The sequence below is a fragment of the Sodiomyces alcalophilus genome, assembly GCF_042370955.1.
Source record: "Sodiomyces alcalophilus JCM 7366 unplaced genomic scaffold ACRALscaffold_1, whole genome shotgun sequence".
NCBI classification, from domain to species: domain Eukaryota; kingdom Fungi; phylum Ascomycota; class Sordariomycetes; order Glomerellales; family Plectosphaerellaceae; genus Sodiomyces; species Sodiomyces alcalophilus.
Window position 1 is genome coordinate 2630927 of NW_027263532.1, and position 17863 is coordinate 2648789.

Here is a 17863-nt window from a genome sequence, read left to right on the forward strand (position 1 = left end):
AAATCACGCAAAAAGCCGATCGCGACAACCTACCATCTCGGTCTCCTCGTAACATTCTACGTACAAGCCTTCATGCATTACGAATCTATACTATATGCCGAGTAGCGGAAAGAAAAAGGGCAATGTTGTCCCCTGGGCCGTTCACGCGGTGGTTTCTGGGAATTCCGGGAGTTCCTCCACAAGAGGGTAATACGAAGAATTGACTCTATGCAATTATTCAAGTCGTAAGAGAACACCTGTCTTCACCTTGGAGAAACAACGAGCAAATCAAACGAATTTTAGCAAGAACACATTGTATTTTTTGCTGTTGATAATTGTGTCCATTCCTCATGCAGCCTGCTCTCGGTGCGGTAGACCAGAGAAAGCTATGGAACTCGTCATTGTAGCACAGGTAGAGTCTAACCTGCGCACCCTCATGATATAACATTTAAACCCTTTACCCGAACGCCAATTGCTGCCATGTAGTCCCATTATCCCGGCTCCCAGTGATGTGAAAACAAAAGAAGAAGAAAAAAAGTCCCAAGTCGTAAATGCTGGCTGTCCCACGAGCAAGCAAAATAAAAGAGAACAGGTGTGAAGAAGAATTCACAGTTTCGACGCGAGTCAATCCTCGGCATCGGCCTGGACCTTGCGAACAACCTCAACGAGCTTGGCGTGGATCTTCTCTGACGGTTGCACGCCACAGACCTTCTGTACGACTTCTTCGGGGCTGTTCTCGGTCATGATCTTGGCCAGCTCCTTGCTCTCATCGTCGCCGTCAACATCTTGGAACCGGAAGGCCATCTCGATGGCGCGCAGAAGCGCGGAGCAGTCCTTGTCGTCCTCGGCAAGGGCGGCAGCGGGACCAATGAAGCGCTCCTTGCGGCCGAGCTTGCGGAGAGGGGCGCGGCCGACACGCTCATTGGCATCCTCCAAATGGGGGTTGCCGATGCGGCGAATGATCCTCTCGGCGTATTCTTGCTGGGCCTTGAGATCAATGCCGTGCTTGGAGACGATGAGCTCAGTGGTCTCCTTGAGCGCCTGGCGCACCTCGGCGAGGATGGCCTTGTCCTGGAGAGCATCGTAGACTGTGCGCTTGCTGCGGTTGTAGCCGTGGTAGGCGGCGGTGGCGTGACCCGTGTTGACTGTGTACAGCTTGCGCTCGATGTAGGGGCTCAGGTCGTGGACCCAGTTGATTCCCTCAATCTCCGGGTGGCCGGTCTCGGCAAAAGGGTCGCTCTCGACAACCCACTCGAAGAACTTCTCCAACGTCACATCGAGACCAGCGTTGGCTTCTTGCGCGGGAACGATCCGGTCAATAGCCGAATTGGCGTAGCGAGCGCGCTTGTCGTGGTCCGCGAGGCGATCTTCGGGAGTGTTGTTGGGCTGTTTGATAAAGTCGGCGAGGGTATCGGTGGCGCCAATGGCATTCTCGCAAGCAATGACGGCGACGGGGTTGAGGTCGTCGGAGCGCTGGTCGATGCCCTTGGCGATGACGGGTGCAATGAACTTGAGGATGTTGGGGCCGACGGAACAGGTGACGACGTCGGCTGTGGAGATGGCTTTGATCAGGTCGGCCTCGTGGGTCCTGGAGTTGATGGCGCGGTAGTTGGTGATGACGTTCTCGGTTGTACCCGCAGTACCGACCTCGATCACTCGGTAGGACGGTGTGGAGTTGAGCGCGTCGACAAGAGCATCGGAGACATCGGCAAAGACGACGTCGTAGCCAGAGTTGTGGAGGAAACAGGCGACAAAGCCACGGCCTAGAGCGCAAAGCATGTTAGTCGACGATCATAACCAAGCCCGGTCTCCGCAAGGCTCAAAGGGGCTTATCGAGAGGGACGTACCAATATTGCCAGCGCCAAAGTGGACAGCTGTCTTACCCATGTTTGCGGGTTGCTGAGTGTGTTGCCAGTAGGTGTGGTGTGGTGGGGTTGAAGTAAGGAAAGCACCTCAATAGGATGGAGGGGCTTGTGAATGCGAAGGTGTTGAGAGTCAATGTTTTGACTGATTGAATCAAGATGAGGTTCGTATCGTTGAAATAAGCACGATAGGATGAAGTTGGGTTTGGATAGAGGAGATCTACAACACATGGGGTAACGTGATCTTATATAGAAACCAGTCGAGGGAAAGGGGACCAAGGCTGGCAACTGCCTAGTTCCTTGATGTGAGGGTGAGCGCATCGATACGGGAGTATCGGAGTACAAGCCTAGTGAGCATCCGTACCCCTCGTTGTTTCCTTGGCGTCTTGGCGTCTTGGCGGTCTTGGCTGGGTTCAGTGTTCTGCTTGGTGAGGGAAGGGGCATATAGTGGGTCCAGTCATGGTAAAGCATCCAATGGCAACTCGGGGAACGCAGGAGATGACTCGAGACTAGACCAGAAGAGGAATGGTGGCAGCTGTGATGCCATCATAGGGTCCATCGCAGGATAGGACAGAAGTCGGGTTATGCTTGGATGGGTTTGAAACAGGCCGGCGTCATACCGTGAGTGTAGGTACGTTGTATTTACCAGATTCACACATCGGGGGTCCAACCGTCGATATGATTGAGGGTCTGTGGAGAAACAGATTGCAATTCAGGAGGGGTGGGAAAGATACGCAAGATGGCATCACTCGACAAAGGTACACTACGCACTACGGTTCGGATTTTCAGGTCTTGTCCTCCTCAGACTCAGCCACTCTTTGGAGGCGGTGCGACGATTACCCCAATATAATCTCGTATGATCCCTACGAAGTACATACCTACTCACTCGCTTTCTCAGCTGTTCACCGCAGAGACATCGCGTTTACTCGTCAACTTCGGGGTGACGGGTGAGGCTGCCGCTCCATCCAGATGAGATGGTTGTATTCTCCTGCACCCCGCCGCCGTACCTGACATCCGGGAGGGGTGGTTCTTTGCGGGACTACACCTAGGACGGCCGCGGCCGAGTCGCACGGCCGATCAGAACGACGAGCGTACTACGAGGCGGCCTGGATTATCCTCCTAACACCTCCATATATTCCACTGAACGCGACGCCTGCCGACTTGTCTCTCGCCAGTGTCGTTGACGTCGAGCCTTTACGCATCACTGGAGACCAAGAAGCCCATATCTACAGTTGCGCCTTTCCCCCTTCTGCGACTTCACGAAGGAGAATTCAGAGTGTGATTCAGGTGGGGACCCGGGCAACGAGGCACCGAGCATAAAAGGTCGTCATATCCTCATGGAAGTCCTCACAGCGAATGGTGCGGACATTCTTGATGCATGGGACAGGTGATTGGTCTGCCTCGCCTGCAAGACTCCCTCTTGAGGTGTGCCATGCTGCAAGGCTCATCTATTTGTCGCCTAACAGACGGAGATTTATGGTTGGGTTCCACTCAACACACAATGTCGATTCGCCTCGCTGCTTATCCAGGGAGATAGAGGGACCCTCCTTGAGGGGTTTTTGCTTTAGGTGAGGCTTACGGTGTATCTTGCAGTTCGAGGGATCATCGCCACGAGCGAGGCATTAACCTCAAGCGCCCAAGCTTGCGACCGAGGAACACCGTGAGCTATCGAGGTGACTGACGCTGAGCCGGGTCCGCACAGTATCACTGTTGGGGCTGAGCGTTGGTCTTGGTTAGAATTTGTCGCCCCGCTTCTCGTCTTTTTTGCTTCATGATCCTAGAAGCTCCGAAACGGCCGGCCAACCCCGGGCTTACCGTCCTGTTCCGTATCTTCCCTTCCATCTAACCACACACAGCTTTATTATCCGAACCATCGTCTTGCCTCACCTGATGCCAATGCCAATCCAATATATTTTCCTTGTTCTCAACAAATTTGCCGAGTGTCTGGACCTGCCAAGTAAATCAATCTGTGTTTTTTCATCAGCGATCGTGGACATATTGATCTACGTTGTACAACGTACTTAGTGGATTCTAATTTATTTTCTTGACGCCAGGCAGCGGAGCAACGGCCAGGCGATGCCCGTACAATCAATAGATCAATCGTGCATACGTACTTGTCCGTAGAGTCCTGACTGTACACCGGACCGAATACCTATTGCTTTACAACGGATTCAGCACGACACAGTACTTCGTACTATTCTCAACTCGGACTTTTGTGTCCCCTGACGTGACATTTTCAGGCGCGACATTTTCATGGTCCCTCTGTCTTTGTTTCGGGTGCTACATATTACCCTTCAGGCCAATCGTGAGGCAGTGCCTTGCAAATTCTGTCCCTGGCGCCCAACGCAACCAATCGGGCCTTCATCGTCGGTAACACATTTTTCCCTTCCACGCCTCCACATTCCGCCGCCTCTCTTGGCACTCGTCATCCCAACCAAGGCTCGTAGCTTGGGCAATTTTAGCGCGGTGGCCTCCGTGTGCTGGCCAGGGGCAACATTTCCGACGTTCGTAGTGTATTATTGTACATGCAGGCAGGCGCTTTTTGGTCTCCCAAGTTGAGAAATATTGAGACGCTGGCTTTCGTTCCATTCGGCCTTTTGCCACCTTCCTTTCCCAGACCCAAATTAACGGACGCATCCCCATCGCCAATGGCGGCTATCGACTATCCGCCATCTTGTCGCACATGTACTCCGCACTATGGAGTCGTCGCAGTACGAAGCAGTGTACAACGTAGTCCTGCAAGTACAACTAGCTGCGAATAGCAAGAACGTTAAGAACAATACGTCTAGTATCCCGGGCCCCGACAGGCCCGATGCCTTCATTCCGGATTACACAGAAATAGGCGGTCCCCTAACTCAGGGAGGTCGGGGGCCTCAGCGATCGACACGTCTCAAAAGATGGCTGAAGAGAAGCTTTTCTGTCCCGCTCCTGCGGGAACCCTCTCGAGTCCGAGTTCAGAGTCATCGGCCCTCGGCGACCATCGATCTGGCCACAGATGGTGTCTGCTGTGTCTCACATACATACACCGGTAGCACAATATCCGGCACGTCTGCGGTTCACCATTGCAATTTACCACAGAACTCTATAGATTCGACTCGGATGCGTTCTAGACGAGCCGTCGGTTGAAACTGGATCTAACCCATCATAGTCCCGTCTATACTTTTTTTTTCTCTTCATCCAAGACGATCGACTGATTACTGCGGTGTGGCCTGACTCTTCCGCATGCAGTGCAAAATAATCTCCTTACTCAGCTCTCCGTGTGTACAAGTTCTCCGGCCGCATAATACATTTCGCCCCGATCCGGGCGCAATCACATATAGCATGCCGACAAAGCAAGTCTGCAGGATATCGGAATCCTATAGGACGTCCGTCAACCGAGTTCCATTAAACAGTATCATGTGTTACATGGGAGCTCAGTAGGTCACATCTCGGCTTGCAATCCTATGTCTCTTCATCATCTTTTGTCCTTTACCGGTCCATATCATAACCCTTCCATTCCATGATATCGCGTTCCCTTCATCATTCTCAAAGGGAAACAAGAATCCTACAACGTATGCCTGGCCTCCTGATTTATCAGCTCATCCTTTGCGTCTACTACCATTGTGATAGGGGCCCCGACTTATCCCGATGGCCATCCATTTTTCCCGCTGCAGGGACTTTCGGCTACAATCGGGTGTTCGTCAGCTGCGGGTAAATCACGGGTGGGTCTCAAGAGAAGACAAGACGTTGCATCTCACCTCACAGGGGTCCGCAGTTGTGAGGCCGCCCACATTCTCATGCACCTCCTTCCACATTTTATTCCCGCTTGGCAACAATAGGCAACATGCAAAGCGACTTCTGATTACCTGGACTCTGTATCCAAAGAAGTTCCTGATATCCCAGAATGCCTGACCTGTAAAATATCACGCTAAGATGACGTTGTAGGTGTCGACCTAACGCCTGTATACTCGGCTATATCATGACAGGTAATGTATTCTGATGTTTTCAGAGAGCCATACAGGAGAACTCCTCTAAGAGCTTTGAAATGATGGTGAGTTGGCGTGGACAAAATACCTTACGTCGAAGACAACATGAAACTATCGGTACCTGCAACGTACCTGCTTTTTACCCCTGACCACGGCGCGTTCTAGTTGGGCCGAAATCACGAATGCAAGACATACGGAGTATTCGTAACTACTGATGAGGTGATGGGACGACTGTTTTAAAAGCAATACGGCCTGATTATTCACTTGCATTTTCTTCGTCACGCCACGCCCCGAAGAGGGCCAGCGGGGCCGGGCCAATCCATTCCGAGCGGGACCGGGGGCCGGAAAGAGACCAACACCCGGTATTACACTAGACGCGTTGCCCCGTACGAATACGGCGCCTGTGTATCCGTAAGGAAACCTAGAACATATGCGTGCGTAACCATGACTACCTACTGAATCAAAAGTATATCGAATCTCTGCATCTTCTGCGGTGAGAGAGGGGAAGCAATAAGGCAGATGCTGTACCTGCAGTCCTGCACCCCTATCCGAATTTCCCTCGTACGTAGAAGCGAAGGTATGCTGAGGTCAGTTTGTTGACTGCTGATCAGACGACGTTAAGACACGTTGCACACTTAAGACGCCTGTCGCCCGTCTCCAAGAATGCAGTTAGTCCACTAGTAACGTAGCACCGGGAACGGGCTCACGAAGCACTAGACAAGTCATGTATCGTTTCTGCATGCACCACGCTAATACACTCCACTGGTGAAGTCGACAACCACTGCCTTCTCAATCAAACCTCCTATACTCTTAACGAAGGCCTGGTGAGCTGGATCGTCCTTGACATAGTAGTCCCTGTCTTCGGCAGAGGCAAATTCAACGACGAATCCGTGGGTGATTCCATTCTGATGTTGGTTTAGAAAAACGATTCGGAGCCGGCAGATCAATAGAGTAGATCCATACCTGTAGCCCCTCTGGCGAGTTGTCCTTGCCACCTTTTAGGGATGCGATATAGGGAGTATGGCCAGTCGGGTGAAGACAGTTCTCCTTCAAGGAGAGGAATCGAGCGCAGGCCTGCGGTTCCAAAAGTCAGCACCCGAAAGCACTTTCTGTTTAGCACTGTTGTGAAGCTATCCATAGTGTGCCCACGCACCGCCTTGACATCGTCAGGGTTGGCCTCGTTCTTAAACTGGAACAGCACGGTATGCGTGACAGACATGGCTGAGTGCGTGTGATGCTAGAAGCAGAGATCACTGTGAGATTCTGATAATTGGGTATTTCTAAATGTAAATACACGAGAAAACCGAACTAGGTGACAGGAGAAAACCAGAAGGTAAGATGGAAAACAGGATGCATGAAACGACGATGTGGTTACCCCAAGCTACCTGCGTACCTAACTTGAAGGAGGGGTTTGTCCGACTATAATGAGGTCACATGATAAACAAGAAGTATTAGTCAGCTATACGTCTCAACGCCGGATACGCCGACAACCCCATCATATTTTCATGAATTATTTTCTCAGCATCCTCCGCGATTTGGAATGCCTACAGGATAACCTGCACGGCGCTAAGATTACGCTGACGAGTCCGATGGCGACAAGCCAGAACGTGAAAACTGGACAGTGTCTCGCCTGTCACACAGGAGATCCCTGATGAAATCCGGCCGGGTAGTCTCGAGCGCCATTAGTCCAATCCTCTTTATCAGGGGAAACTACGCGCTTCCTAGTACTCAGATCCTCAGATCAGTTGCTGGGCATCCGCCCATTGCCGCCGCCACCTGGCGATTGGGCCAGTCCTCACCGAGCCGAGCCCACTCTCGGAGCAAAAGTACTGCGAACTTTCTATCGTCCGCTCGAAAATGAAGCGGGCGGATGGGGGAGGAGCGTCGAAAAAGTGCTCTATCCTACCAAAAATTATCATCTCGTTGATGCCGAGCCCTTAATTTTCACACATGCTTGCCGCAGCGGTGTGGTGCCATTATAAGCGAGCACCTTTGTCTCGTGTACAGTGCTGCAATGTACCAACAGGCTCGCACGAGGTTCGCCAGGTTGTTGGCGAAGCACGCGGTATACCAAAGAGATCATCCTAGTCTGTGATCTCGAGGTCGCTTTCGCAAACCAGACTGCGTGTTTGTATGTCGTCGTAACATTGACGGAGCCGCTGCCCCAATTTCTTGATATTGATTCGCTCACCTGTCCGAAGGTTATGCGGACGCCATGGCCATCTTGATCTGGGAAATGTTCATTCTTAGCAACTGGTTAACCGCCGAGATCCCGGCGCGCCGGCGCTGGCGATGTCTTCGCAACCCGCGTCGAATGAAATCGCGTACCAATTCCACGCTAGACCATAACCAGTCAATACAACACAAGTTAAAACCAACAGTCCCATGGCGTTGAGCGTACAATCAAGTCAAAGGAGCTATGCTAGGCGCCTGCCATTGCCGCCCTGCTGCCTAGCGACTGCTTGCTGACACGATTGATGAATCGAAATCCTCGCTGAGTATGCATGTGAGCATCTGAGCACGTATCTGCGACCAGTCCGCGCACCTGGGTCCTCACGAAGTCTGTGAAGAAAGTTGAGATTTTCCCGGGGGAATGAATGATTGAAAATCGAACCTTTCCCCGTCTGTAGTTGGCCAACTATCCGTATATGAACTGTTCTTGGTCTGTTCATTTCAATGTTCACTTGTTCGTCGCCTCCACGCCAGGACAGCACTGCATCACCCTTTCGCCTTTTGCCCTTCCCGTTTTTGCTCGCTGGAGTCGCACAGATCTCCGAATCCTGTTACTTTTCTTTCTTGGGGTTACACAGATCGTCGAATCGTGTTACCTTTCTTCTCATTGGGGTTGCACAGATCCTTTTTCTCACTGGCCAGAGACGATTCGGATATGGCTTCCTCTTCTCGTGTCACCCACCCAGTCGTGATCCCCGAGGCTGAACCCGACAGGGCTGAGGAGCCGCAGAGTCCCCAAAACCCCCTTTGCCAGGCCCTGTTGGATCAATACTACCGCGAACTCGCCAAGGGAGGGGTTAAAGCCTCCTCTATTAACAAGGAGCTTTGGGGCATTCAGAGTCCCAATGAGCTGGTGGCACAGATCGCTGCCCTCGAACATGTCCGGTCAATGGGCCAGCTTCAGCCCGTGCTGTTCGGTCTCAGTGACTTTTTTGCCGCGCTTTCCGCGTGGGCGTTGGCACTGGATGATGCCCTAGCTGTCGTCCTCTGGGGCTCGATCCGACTGATCGTCAAGGTAACGCAACCTCTACCGTCTCTCTCCTAGCCAAGGGATAGCGGCTCCCTCTCTTTTCCTGTTCCCTCAGTCTCAGTCGGGCACAGGTCTTACTAAACAATGCAAAGTATTCCCATGATTTTCTTCCAGAAGTCATTGAAATGTTTCAGAGCCTTGAAAGTACTCTTCCTCGAATGCGCAGGTACAAAGAAAAGTCGCCAATGACAGAGTCTTTGGAAGACGCACTTGTCGATATGTACCGCGAGATCCTCATCTTCTTTGCTCACGCCATTATCTTCTTTCGCAACAATCCGAACCTAGCCAGGCATCGCGCCAGGTTGTGGCCCCAGTTCAATCGCAAATGTGCGCAGATGATCGGCGCTATCCAAGAGTATTCCAGGACGGTGGATGAAACCGTTGATAAGCCTCGCTCCTCAAAGGTGGTGTACACCACTGAAACAGTTTCTGTTCAGAGAGACTCGCGGAATCTGCGTCAGCGTGTTTCTGGCGGCGCCAACCTTCCCCTTTTCGTGATTCCTCATGGACCCAACCTGCCTCTTTTTGGCCGCGACACTGAGCTTAGAAGATTAACGGAAGCTCTTGATCCTACCGCGTCAAACACAAGCCTTCGTGCAGCCGGCATTCACGGCCTCGGCGGAGTTGGGAAGTCTCAGTTGGCGCTTCACTACGCCAACACGTCAAGAGACGTGTACGAGCTGATCGCTTGGATTCAGGCAGATGACCAGACCAAACTCGTGCAAGCCTTGACCAATATCGCCAGAAGGCTAGGCCTGACAGACAGAGAAAACGAGAATGGCCACCGGTGTGTGCAGAAGGTCCGAGACTGGCTCAATACCACCAACAGGACCTTTCTTCTCATCTTTGACAATGTCGAAAATGCCGAGCTCCTTAGTCAAATCTGGCCCGCGACTGGTAACGGATCCATTATCATAACGACAAGGTCGCCGTCCCAAGCATCGAAACGGGCCACGACGACAATCGCACTGAAACCTTTCTCGGACGAGACAGGTAGATCCACACTACAGTCCCTCACAGGAAGACCACCGGCAGATCAGGACGATACGGCAGCAGTTGGTGAGATATGTCGGCTCATCGGCGGACTGCCTTTGGTCGTGGTGGAAATTAGCGACTTTATCCGCGACAGGGACCATTCATATTCGGAGTTCCTGAGGATTTTTGAGACATCCCCAGAGAAGGTCTTCGCCAGGCTAGAGATACCGGTTGACTATGACCGCACTCTTCTCGCCACCTGGGATGCCTCGCTCCGGACGCTATCCCCCGAAGCAACGGCTTTGCAGAACTTGCTCGTGTTTTTTGATCCTGATCTCGTGCCGGAGCGTTTTCTCAGGAACATTAAGGCGCATATGGGGGATGCGCGACTTGATTTCCTATTCGATGAGTTCGAGTGAGTACTACATACACACCCTGGATACTTATTGGCATGCCGTGTAACAAACGATTACCCCCTAGGTTTGCGGACGCGGCTGTGGAATTGACGCAGACATCCATGATCAGTCGACTTGCAAGTTCAAAGTCCCTCTCGATGCACCGTCTCGTACAACTCGTCGTATTTATCAAGATGCCGGGTGATGACCGAGTCGCCAATTTTGACCTAGCGGTTCGAATGCTGTATTTCGGTTTCCCCAACACCTGGCAGCAGAGAGGTGCTCACCAGGGGCATGGTTGGGAATCCTGGGAAACATGCAGTGCCATCCTGCCACATGTTCGTCGACTGATGCAAGTTTCCGAAAAGTACAAGATTAGGCCTAGAGATTCTGCATTATGGGCAGAGTTGGTCTTTAGAACTGGAACGTGAGTTAACTCGCCCCTCTGAGAGAGCGAGCTGTGCATAGCTGACATGATTTGGATTGCCAAGTTACCTGTGGGAAAAAGAGCAGCCAACTCTTGCCCGGGCCTTTTTCCAATTCGGCCTGGGAATCGAGAGCAACCTCCCCGGTCCTATCGCGGCTCAGGCACATCGGTTATTGGGGCACGTATTTCTCGATCTTGCCCAGCCGCGAGCAGCCCTTGCCTCGTATCGGCAAGCGCTCGCCCTGCGAGAGGAGCTCGAGACACCAGAGTCGCCGCCCATTGCCGATGTCTGCGACTCTATCGCCTACTCCTACACGGAACTCGGCGAGGTGGAAAACGCGCTCAGGTATCTCCAGAGGGCGGCCGATGTGCACAATGCACACGACTCGAGCAAGATGTCTCGGACGCTCGCCATCTCCGCCATGACGCACCTGCGTGCGGGCCGGGCCGACGCGGCGCTCGAGGCTTTACACGGGTGCTGGGCGCTGCAGAACATGACGCAAGAGCAGATCGAGAAGTCTCGTTATCCCAAGCACAGCGGAGACATTATGCTCCTCGCGCGGATTCTCTGGCTCCAGGGCAAGAAGGCGGCGGCACGGAAGCTCGCATTGCACACGGTCACGATGCGGCGCGGTGTGTACGGCGAGAAGGGCGGGCCGAGGGTTGCGGATTCGCTCTTTACGGTAGCCCGTATGCTCGAGGATGATGGCGGACTTGTCCTGGCAACCAAATGGTTGGGCGAAATCATCCGCATCAGCGAGGATGCTCCTGAAATGAGGACACACCGGGCCAGGGCACTTTGGTTCGCTGCCAGAGTCGAAGCCAAGATTGGTGGAGACGAGGAAAAAATTGCCGAGTTGACGAAGAAGGCCCAGGAGACGCGCGGCGCGATTGAGGACAGGGAATGGCCAGATGAGGATAGTGACGAAGGATTCATGAGGTTGGTGAGCTGGATGCTGTGGTAGACTAGATACGAATCCTTTGCAACAGCACAGGTCCGTACGAAGTACAACGTATGGACCCTGAAAGTACCACGTACAGTACGGACCTGTCACGAGTACACTGTGATACATTTGCTGGCGGGCGCCTTCGAGGGATCACAGCTCTGGCATATTTCCGCGATATCCCGTTTGTCGAACGTGGAAATCTCGCCGAGTCTGTTCTAGGCGGAGTGGTTGGTTCGTAGAATCCCTGCTGGCCATACTTCGTATGCATGGGTGTGTTCGACTGACTTTGAGATTTGCGCCTCGCGAATCTTGCAGTAAATCACCGTGTGGTCGCATGTTGTTCACTGGGATTTTCTTCGCCGGTGAGTTTACTACCTAGTCAGGTAGCTTTCCGACTTGGGCAAGAGAGTCATGACTTTGTGCATGCAAGTCCTCCAATGCTTAGAATCCACAGGGTTTTTTTTTTTTTTTTTTTTTTTTTTTTGCGCTGTCTGCATGCGGACTCTGGGGGACGAAGAAGATGTTGGGCAAGACCTTGGAGCGTGCGACGACTTTCATTTGCAAATCTCCGCATGTAATTACGAAGTACTTGCGGATAAATTCGGTCATTATTTGTCGCTAATTGTAAGCATAATAACAAGTTGTGCTGGTGCTTCTTGAAGACGACCAAGACAAACGTGCTCACCAATGACCGCTCAACAGGTCCCATATCTCAGTTGGTCAGAGTACGGTACCAATGCATGGTACTGCGAGAGCTCCTTAGTTCGAGTCTCGCCGGGACCAGTTATCACAACCCAAAAAGCCGGAGTGGCCCAGTGGTAAGGCGTCTGTCTCGTATCCAAGTGCGAACAGAAGATCCATGGTTCGATTCCGTGTTCTGGCAAGGGATTGAAGGGATTGATGCTTTGCGCCTCGTTGGCTCAGTGGTAAAGCGCCTCACTAGTAATGAGGAGATCACTGGTTCGATTCCAGTACGAGGCAATTCAATTCCTTTCTTTTTTGTCCTTCTCACCAGAAGCCATCTGGTTTCTTTTTTTTTTTTTTTTCTCTTTTTTTCCCCCCCCCACCTTCCTCCGCTCTTTGAATGTGGCATGCCTCTTCACCTAGCCAGTTAATCTCAGGGCTTTGCTTCCGCAAGTCTCTGAACATGTTTAGGTTGAATTCTTATTATTTGGAGACGAATATCTAGACACGAATATCTAGACGGCACCTGATTGATCCTCGTTCAGAACGTCGTCCACCCATGCATGGTACAACGCGTATCTTCTGCCTTCATACCAACGCCAATCTACTCCCGGGAATGAGCGTGACTGCTACCTTCGCAGAGACTCGCGGCATCCGCCTGGCCAAATTTCGCCTGCATCTCGCCGTCACCCCTCGAGCCTGCTGACTCGGGAACCCATTTCTTGGCATCGCCGAACCGATCAGCGGTCAAGCCAGCACTGCCGGGATTCTTCATCCCAGCTTCAAGCTGACGGACATAGGAAATATTTCGGAGACGCTCGTGCTCCATCGGGGTGAGTTGTAGCTGTTTTTTCCCCCCTGAGTTAGCCTCTACACGATCCCGCGACACGGGAAATCAAAACCAAGGAGCGACATACGTATACCTCGACGCCGATCGTGTGGATGGCCAAAGCAAGCCACATGGCGCCGCCGAACACACTGCTAAGGGATGCGCCAATCTCGGCAACCTGACCATTGAAGTCGGCGGAGACGACGACGTACTTGTCCGGGTCGGAGCCGTCGTAGAAGGCGGCGCAGTCGGGGTAGTGCTGAAGGGTCATGTTCTGGTTCCCGTCAAAGGTGAAGTCGATCTGAGCGCAAGGGCGGGCGACGTAGTAACCGCCCGCTGCGGAGACAATAGTCGTCATGAGAATCCCAATAATACGGGACGTGATGATGGTTCCGGCCTGGGACGTGTTGCTGTTCAGTCCATAGTCTGTAAATAAAAGGGAACGGGGGGACTGTGCCAACTGGGCAAGGTGTAGGACAGAGGAGGCAAAAGGGGCTAGCGGGCGACTCACGTAGACCCAAGCCCGAAGCATCCATTTTCGGTGTTCCTCGAGCTGCAGCCTCTTGATGTTGATATACCCCAAGAGGAGGGACATCAAGAACATGATGGATAGCAAGCCGGACGCCGTCTGGGCATCGATCGTACCCCCACCAAACGAATGCCTCGTAACCATCAGAGCTCCCACAGTGCTCAGAATCGAGAGGAGAATGACAAGGTACCCGTTGATGCGATGAAAGAGGACGGCTTTATGGCGGATGACGGGCACAAACTGGAGACAAACCAGGAGCCCTGCAGGGAGGACAGTAGCGATGTGCATCCACAGGCCGACCATCCGGTACCCGTGGCCCACCCAGTAGCACTCTCCCGGCATGGCACCCTGGGGCTCCTTGGGACCGCAGAAGACGCCGTGGTAGTCCAGGTAAGGGAGGCGGGCAAGCGAGAAGCCGGTCATGGCACCGGCGAGGACGAAGAAGAGAACAAAGTTGTATCCCCTGGAGAAGCCAATGGGGTTGTAGATGCGGCGGAGGGTTTGGACAAGGCCATTTGCCGGAGGACGAGCTGGTGTGACCATGGTGGCAAGACAAAATAGCCAGACAAGGGGGTTTTCAAGTCAGATGAAGAAGTCAATGGCACTCTGAGAAACGAGTTTGGAGATGATCGTGGAAGCTTGAGGACAAATTTGAAAGGATCAGGATTTTCACGACCAGTCGACGACACTTATAAAGCCATCGACGGCAGATTGCATTGTCGCGAGTAAAGCTTTGCTGCCAAGGACGACCCTCGACATGATGCCGAGCGTGGCAGCATGTTTTCAGGCTCGTTGTGCTATGCGAAAGCGAGGTTCCCGCCAAGCAGGGTTGGTCAAATGAGAAAACGCAGTTCATCAATCAACAGACAGGCTCGCTCGCCCCTTTCCTGTTGCCTTGCTTCGTTCAGTCCGAATGCGAAGCGGTGCCAGGGACTAGCAGACCTGCACTGACCCCTGGCTTCCTGATAGGGCTGAAGTCCCAAGGCCGGCACTCATGCTGATGGGACGACTGGACGATCACATACTTTCCGAGATGAAGACTGACGAATCGGGTCGGAAGGGGAAAGGCAAAGAGGCATGACAGTCTGGTAGAGGATAGTGATGCTAGGAACTGATGAGTGATCAGAAAGCGAGAAAGGAGACAGTGCTGTATGATTGGAGGTCAGGACGTTATTGTGGGTCAAGATAAGCGAGTGCGAGGGGAAGACATGAAGCGATTCGACCGTTGACATCCGTGCGTTCTTGTGGCGTTCTTTTGGTGGCTGATTGATGCGAGACATGAGCCACAAGCGGGTGCGAGTCCGAGTGAGCCCCCTCTCTCTCTCTCTTTTTTTTTTTTTTTTTTTTTTTGGGGGGGGGGGGGTAAAAAGATCGGCATCTCCCCTTCCTGTGCTTTCGGACTTGTTCGTACATCTCAGTGCATTGTGAACAATGTGGGGAGACAGATGCTCCAGCTCCAGTCTCGTCAGTACCCCTCCCCCCACCATCATGGGTTTGGAACTCGAGTATCGTGGCCTCTGAGACAATGGTGTTGTCTACGAAGCCTTCTTACATATCAGGTCTTGCCCGAGCTTCCAGTGGCCAGTCGTTAACACACCCTACGTCCACTACTCTTGCGGAAGAGGAAGGTTGGAATGAAAGCCGGGCCTACTGCGGTATATGTATAGGCGTGCATGGGACCACGAAAGGCCATCTGCCACTTTGGATCACACTTTGAATCTCCAGCTGCTTCGACATGCCGATATAAACTTGGCCAAAAGGAGGGTGGCCGGGTCACCCCGCCGGGTCACGCCTACCATCGGCTTACACAGGGCCAGGTGACTCGGTGGGGGTGCTCCACCAACTTCTAACGTCCACCGGCTATGCCATGCGGTATACTTCGTACTGAGTATGACGATGTATCAGTACCTCTCGACGGAGTTTTTACCCAGATTACCTAAGGACCCCTCCTTCGAATAAAAACCACCATGAGAAAGGGGTGACGATCCTTTAAAAGCGTGAGACCAGTGACGTAAAATCAGGAATCATAAATATCGCTTAGCGGACCAGCTGACCGCCTCTTTGGGTGCCACGAGCAAGAAACCTAAACTCAACTGACCGTCCGTACTCGACCTCGTTCACCCGGACTCCCGAGTGCTAATCCCACCTTCAAACCTCATATTAGAACGGTTCAGCCTCGTCTTCCGGTCTCTTCAACGCCCATTTCTTTCCTTTCGCCCATCGTCACTCCGGGTTCAGAAACCATCTTTTACACGAACCGAAGACAGCCCCTATCCCACGATTCCACCATGGGCTCCAAGTCGGCAGACCCCGTCGCGTCCTCGTCTCTCGTCCTCACGCACCCCACCCCGACAGAGCGCGTGGCATGCTGGAAGGCCACCCACCCGCAATGGGGCACCGCCCTCGACCTCGACGACTACCTCCACCGCGAGGCCTACCTGCAGACCGTCCCCATGGCCCGTAACGGCGGCATCACGAGCTGGATCGTCACCGACCCGTCCTCGCCGCCCGATGCCCGCCCCATCCTGTCCGCCTGCGAGTCCATCCGCAAGCGATGCCTCGTCGCCTCGCCCGACGGCTCCGTCCAAGAGGCACTCGCCCACGGCGTCGCCTCCGTCTTCACCTCGCCCGAGCACCGAGGCCACGGCTACGCGAGCCGCATGTTGGCCCTCCTCGGTGCCCAACTCGCCTCTTGGCAGGGTTCCCCCTATTCCCCGTCGTCCTCCCCCGTCGTCCCAGGGGACGGGATGCCGGCAGGGAAGGCGACGGAAGGAGCAGAACAAGGCCAAGCTGCCCGTGACGCCACGGCTAGTACGACAACTACTACCACCACTCCTCAACCAGAAGTCGCCTTCTCCGTCCTGTACTCCGACATCGGAAAGTCCTTTTACGCAAAGAACGGCTGGCTACCCTACAAGTCCACCCACATTGCCCTTACTCCCTCCTCCCCCGACGCTTCTTCGTCAACCTCCACCTCCGGATCCACGCCCCCCGCGACGCCCATCTCCTACCACCACCTCGCCGAACTCACCTCCATAGACGAGTCCCTCCTCCGCAAACGCCTCGCCCGCCCCCTGCCGCCAGGAACCGAACCCAAGACCCGCGTAGCCCTCCTCCCGGACCTGGACGCCCTGCTCTGGCACATGATGCGCGAGGACTACATGACGACCCACATCTTCGGCTCCGCGCCCACCGTCCGCGGCGCCATGCACGGCCAGCCGGGACGCCGCGTCTGGGCCATCTGGATGCGAGGCTACTACGGCGGCTTGCGCAAGCCCGTGGGCAACACGCTGCACATCCTCCGCCTGGTGCTGGAGGACGAGGACGGGGAGAGGGACGTCGGCGACGGTACCACGGGCGGGGAATCCGAGCTCGTCGAGGGCCTGCGTGCCGTCCTGAGCATCGCGAGGGAGGAGGCCGCGCGGTGGAAAGTCAACGATGTGCAGTTCTGGAACCCTTCGCCTCGACTCCGCCGATTGACGGAGCGGACCGGCTTGCCTCATCAGTTTGTCGAGAGGGAAAGTGATAGCATCGCGAGTCTGAGGTGGTATGGCCCGGGCGAGGTGGACTGGGTCCTCAATGAGAAGTATGCCTGGTGCTAGTGTCGACGGTCCGTTTGTCTCGTCCTTTCCTGTCATAGATGTATATGATTATGAAGATGCGAGGAACGGCTCGAGATTTATCAACACGTCAGGGTATGGGCATTGGATAGCTAAAGTGTGCTCGCTGCACGCCATGGAGAGTAGCCATTAGATTGAGCGCTTCAGGATGAAAATACAAACCCTCATAAAAAGGGGCCTCTCGGTGAATGGTTGGGTTAGACTTAGATCGGGCGTATATCGAGGCATGATTCCAGTATAAATGGTGGTTGATCATGGTGGTCGTGGTCTATCAGTCAGCTTTTCATGGGGATCCTAACTTTCATACAACGCCTAGGCGTTATTATCACCCTGTATTTTGGGACTCTTCCCCTATATTCCCTCACCGGTACACCGTATACTTCCTTCCC

General features: G+C 53.6%; 8 protein-coding genes and 2 non-coding genes across 10 annotated transcripts; 5 read left to right on the top strand and 5 right to left on the bottom strand.

Moving 5' to 3' along the window:
• Positions 1-164: 164 nt before the first annotated feature.
• ACRALDRAFT_1059938 (uncharacterized protein) lies at positions 165-2129 on the bottom strand. Its single transcript, XM_071016143.1, has 2 exons — positions 1827-2129; positions 165-1742 (listed from the first exon to the last, which is right to left on the bottom strand). The coding sequence occupies exons 1-2, from the start codon at positions 1864-1866 to the stop codon at positions 604-606; spliced, it is 1179 nt and encodes a 392-aa protein (XP_070879197.1). The 5' UTR covers positions 1867-2129; the 3' UTR covers positions 165-603.
• Positions 2130-2691: 562 nt separating this feature from the next.
• Positions 2692-3306, bottom strand: ACRALDRAFT_2031305 (uncharacterized protein). The gene has a single exon (XM_071020677.1). It carries the CDS (start codon positions 3287-3289, stop codon positions 3125-3127), a length of 165 nt encoding a protein of 54 aa, XP_070879198.1. The 5' UTR covers positions 3290-3306; the 3' UTR covers positions 2692-3124.
• A 1900-nt stretch (positions 3307-5206) lies between these two features.
• ACRALDRAFT_2031306 (uncharacterized protein) lies at positions 5207-5971 on the top strand. The gene is made up of 2 exons (XM_071020678.1): positions 5207-5851; positions 5939-5971. Exon 1 carries the CDS (start codon positions 5469-5471, stop codon positions 5730-5732), a length of 264 nt encoding a protein of 87 aa, XP_070879199.1. The 5' UTR covers positions 5207-5468; the 3' UTR covers positions 5733-5851; positions 5939-5971.
• Positions 5826-7489, bottom strand: ACRALDRAFT_1091148 (uncharacterized protein; the record flags this gene model as incomplete). The annotated part of the gene is made up of 12 exons (XM_071019554.1): positions 5826-5894; positions 5939-6227; positions 6263-6409; positions 6442-6508; positions 6570-6711; positions 6770-6880; positions 6960-7027; positions 7061-7086; positions 7124-7225; positions 7280-7350; positions 7389-7420; positions 7444-7489. 12 exons carry the CDS (start codon positions 7487-7489, stop codon positions 5826-5828), a joined length of 1170 nt encoding a protein of 389 aa, XP_070879200.1.
• A 53-nt stretch (positions 7490-7542) lies between these two features.
• On the bottom strand, positions 7543-9015 carry ACRALDRAFT_1091147 (uncharacterized protein; the record flags this gene model as incomplete). Its single annotated transcript, XM_071019553.1, is given in 8 exon segments — positions 7543-7745; positions 7822-7824; positions 7841-8029; positions 8061-8144; positions 8186-8228; positions 8279-8358; positions 8421-8557; positions 8594-9015. 8 exon segments carry the CDS (start codon positions 8644-8646, stop codon positions 7543-7545), a joined length of 792 nt encoding a protein of 263 aa, XP_070879201.1. The 5' UTR covers positions 8647-9015.
• Positions 8482-9015, top strand: ACRALDRAFT_1059936 (uncharacterized protein; the record flags this gene model as incomplete). Its single annotated transcript, XM_071016142.1, has 1 exon — positions 8482-9015. A coding segment is annotated over exon 1 (322 nt), but the record flags the coding sequence as incomplete, so codon positions are not given.
• A 3598-nt stretch (positions 9016-12613) lies between these two features.
• Positions 12614-12695, top strand: ACRALDRAFT_t10. Its single transcript has one exon. It is a non-coding gene; the product is annotated as a tRNA-Thr (tRNA).
• Positions 12696-12721: 26 nt separating this feature from the next.
• ACRALDRAFT_t11 lies at positions 12722-12793 on the top strand. Its single transcript has one exon. It is a non-coding gene; the product is annotated as a tRNA-Thr (tRNA).
• Positions 12794-13100: 307 nt separating this feature from the next.
• ACRALDRAFT_1067205 (uncharacterized protein) lies at positions 13101-14397 on the bottom strand (the record flags this gene model as incomplete). The annotated part of the gene is made up of 2 exons (XM_071017418.1): positions 13101-13340; positions 13414-14397. 2 exons carry the CDS (start codon positions 14395-14397, stop codon positions 13101-13103), a joined length of 1224 nt encoding a protein of 407 aa, XP_070879203.1.
• A 217-nt stretch (positions 14398-14614) lies between these two features.
• Positions 14615-17772, top strand: ACRALDRAFT_205811 (uncharacterized protein; the record flags this gene model as incomplete). The annotated part of the gene is made up of 17 exons (XM_071021828.1): positions 14615-14682; positions 14721-14777; positions 14824-14906; positions 14947-14952; positions 14985-15015; positions 15069-15088; positions 15131-15159; positions 15273-15346; positions 15398-15431; positions 15543-15671; positions 15760-15773; positions 15831-15851; positions 15934-15987; positions 16019-17398; positions 17439-17571; positions 17608-17665; positions 17750-17772. 17 exons carry the CDS (start codon positions 14615-14617, stop codon positions 17770-17772), a joined length of 2214 nt encoding a protein of 737 aa, XP_070879204.1.
• Between the last annotated feature and the right edge of the window lie 91 nt (positions 17773-17863).

Bases quoted from the DNA above. Each gene is read 5' to 3' on its own strand.
- ACRALDRAFT_1059938 (XM_071016143.1), bottom strand. From the start codon at position 1,866: ATGGGTAAGACAGCTGTCCACTTTGGCGCTGGCAATATTG. The intron at 1,743-1,826 runs GTACGTCCCTCT...TTTGCGCTCTAG, and splicing joins CTTTGGCGCTGGCAATATTG to GCCGTGGCTTTGTCGCCTGT.
- ACRALDRAFT_2031305 (XM_071020677.1), bottom strand. From the start codon at position 3,289: ATGAGCCTTGCAGCATGGCACACCTCAAGAGGGAGTCTTGCAGGCGAG.
- ACRALDRAFT_2031306 (XM_071020678.1), top strand. From the start codon at position 5,469: ATGGCCATCCATTTTTCCCGCTGCAGGGACTTTCGGCTACAATCGGGT.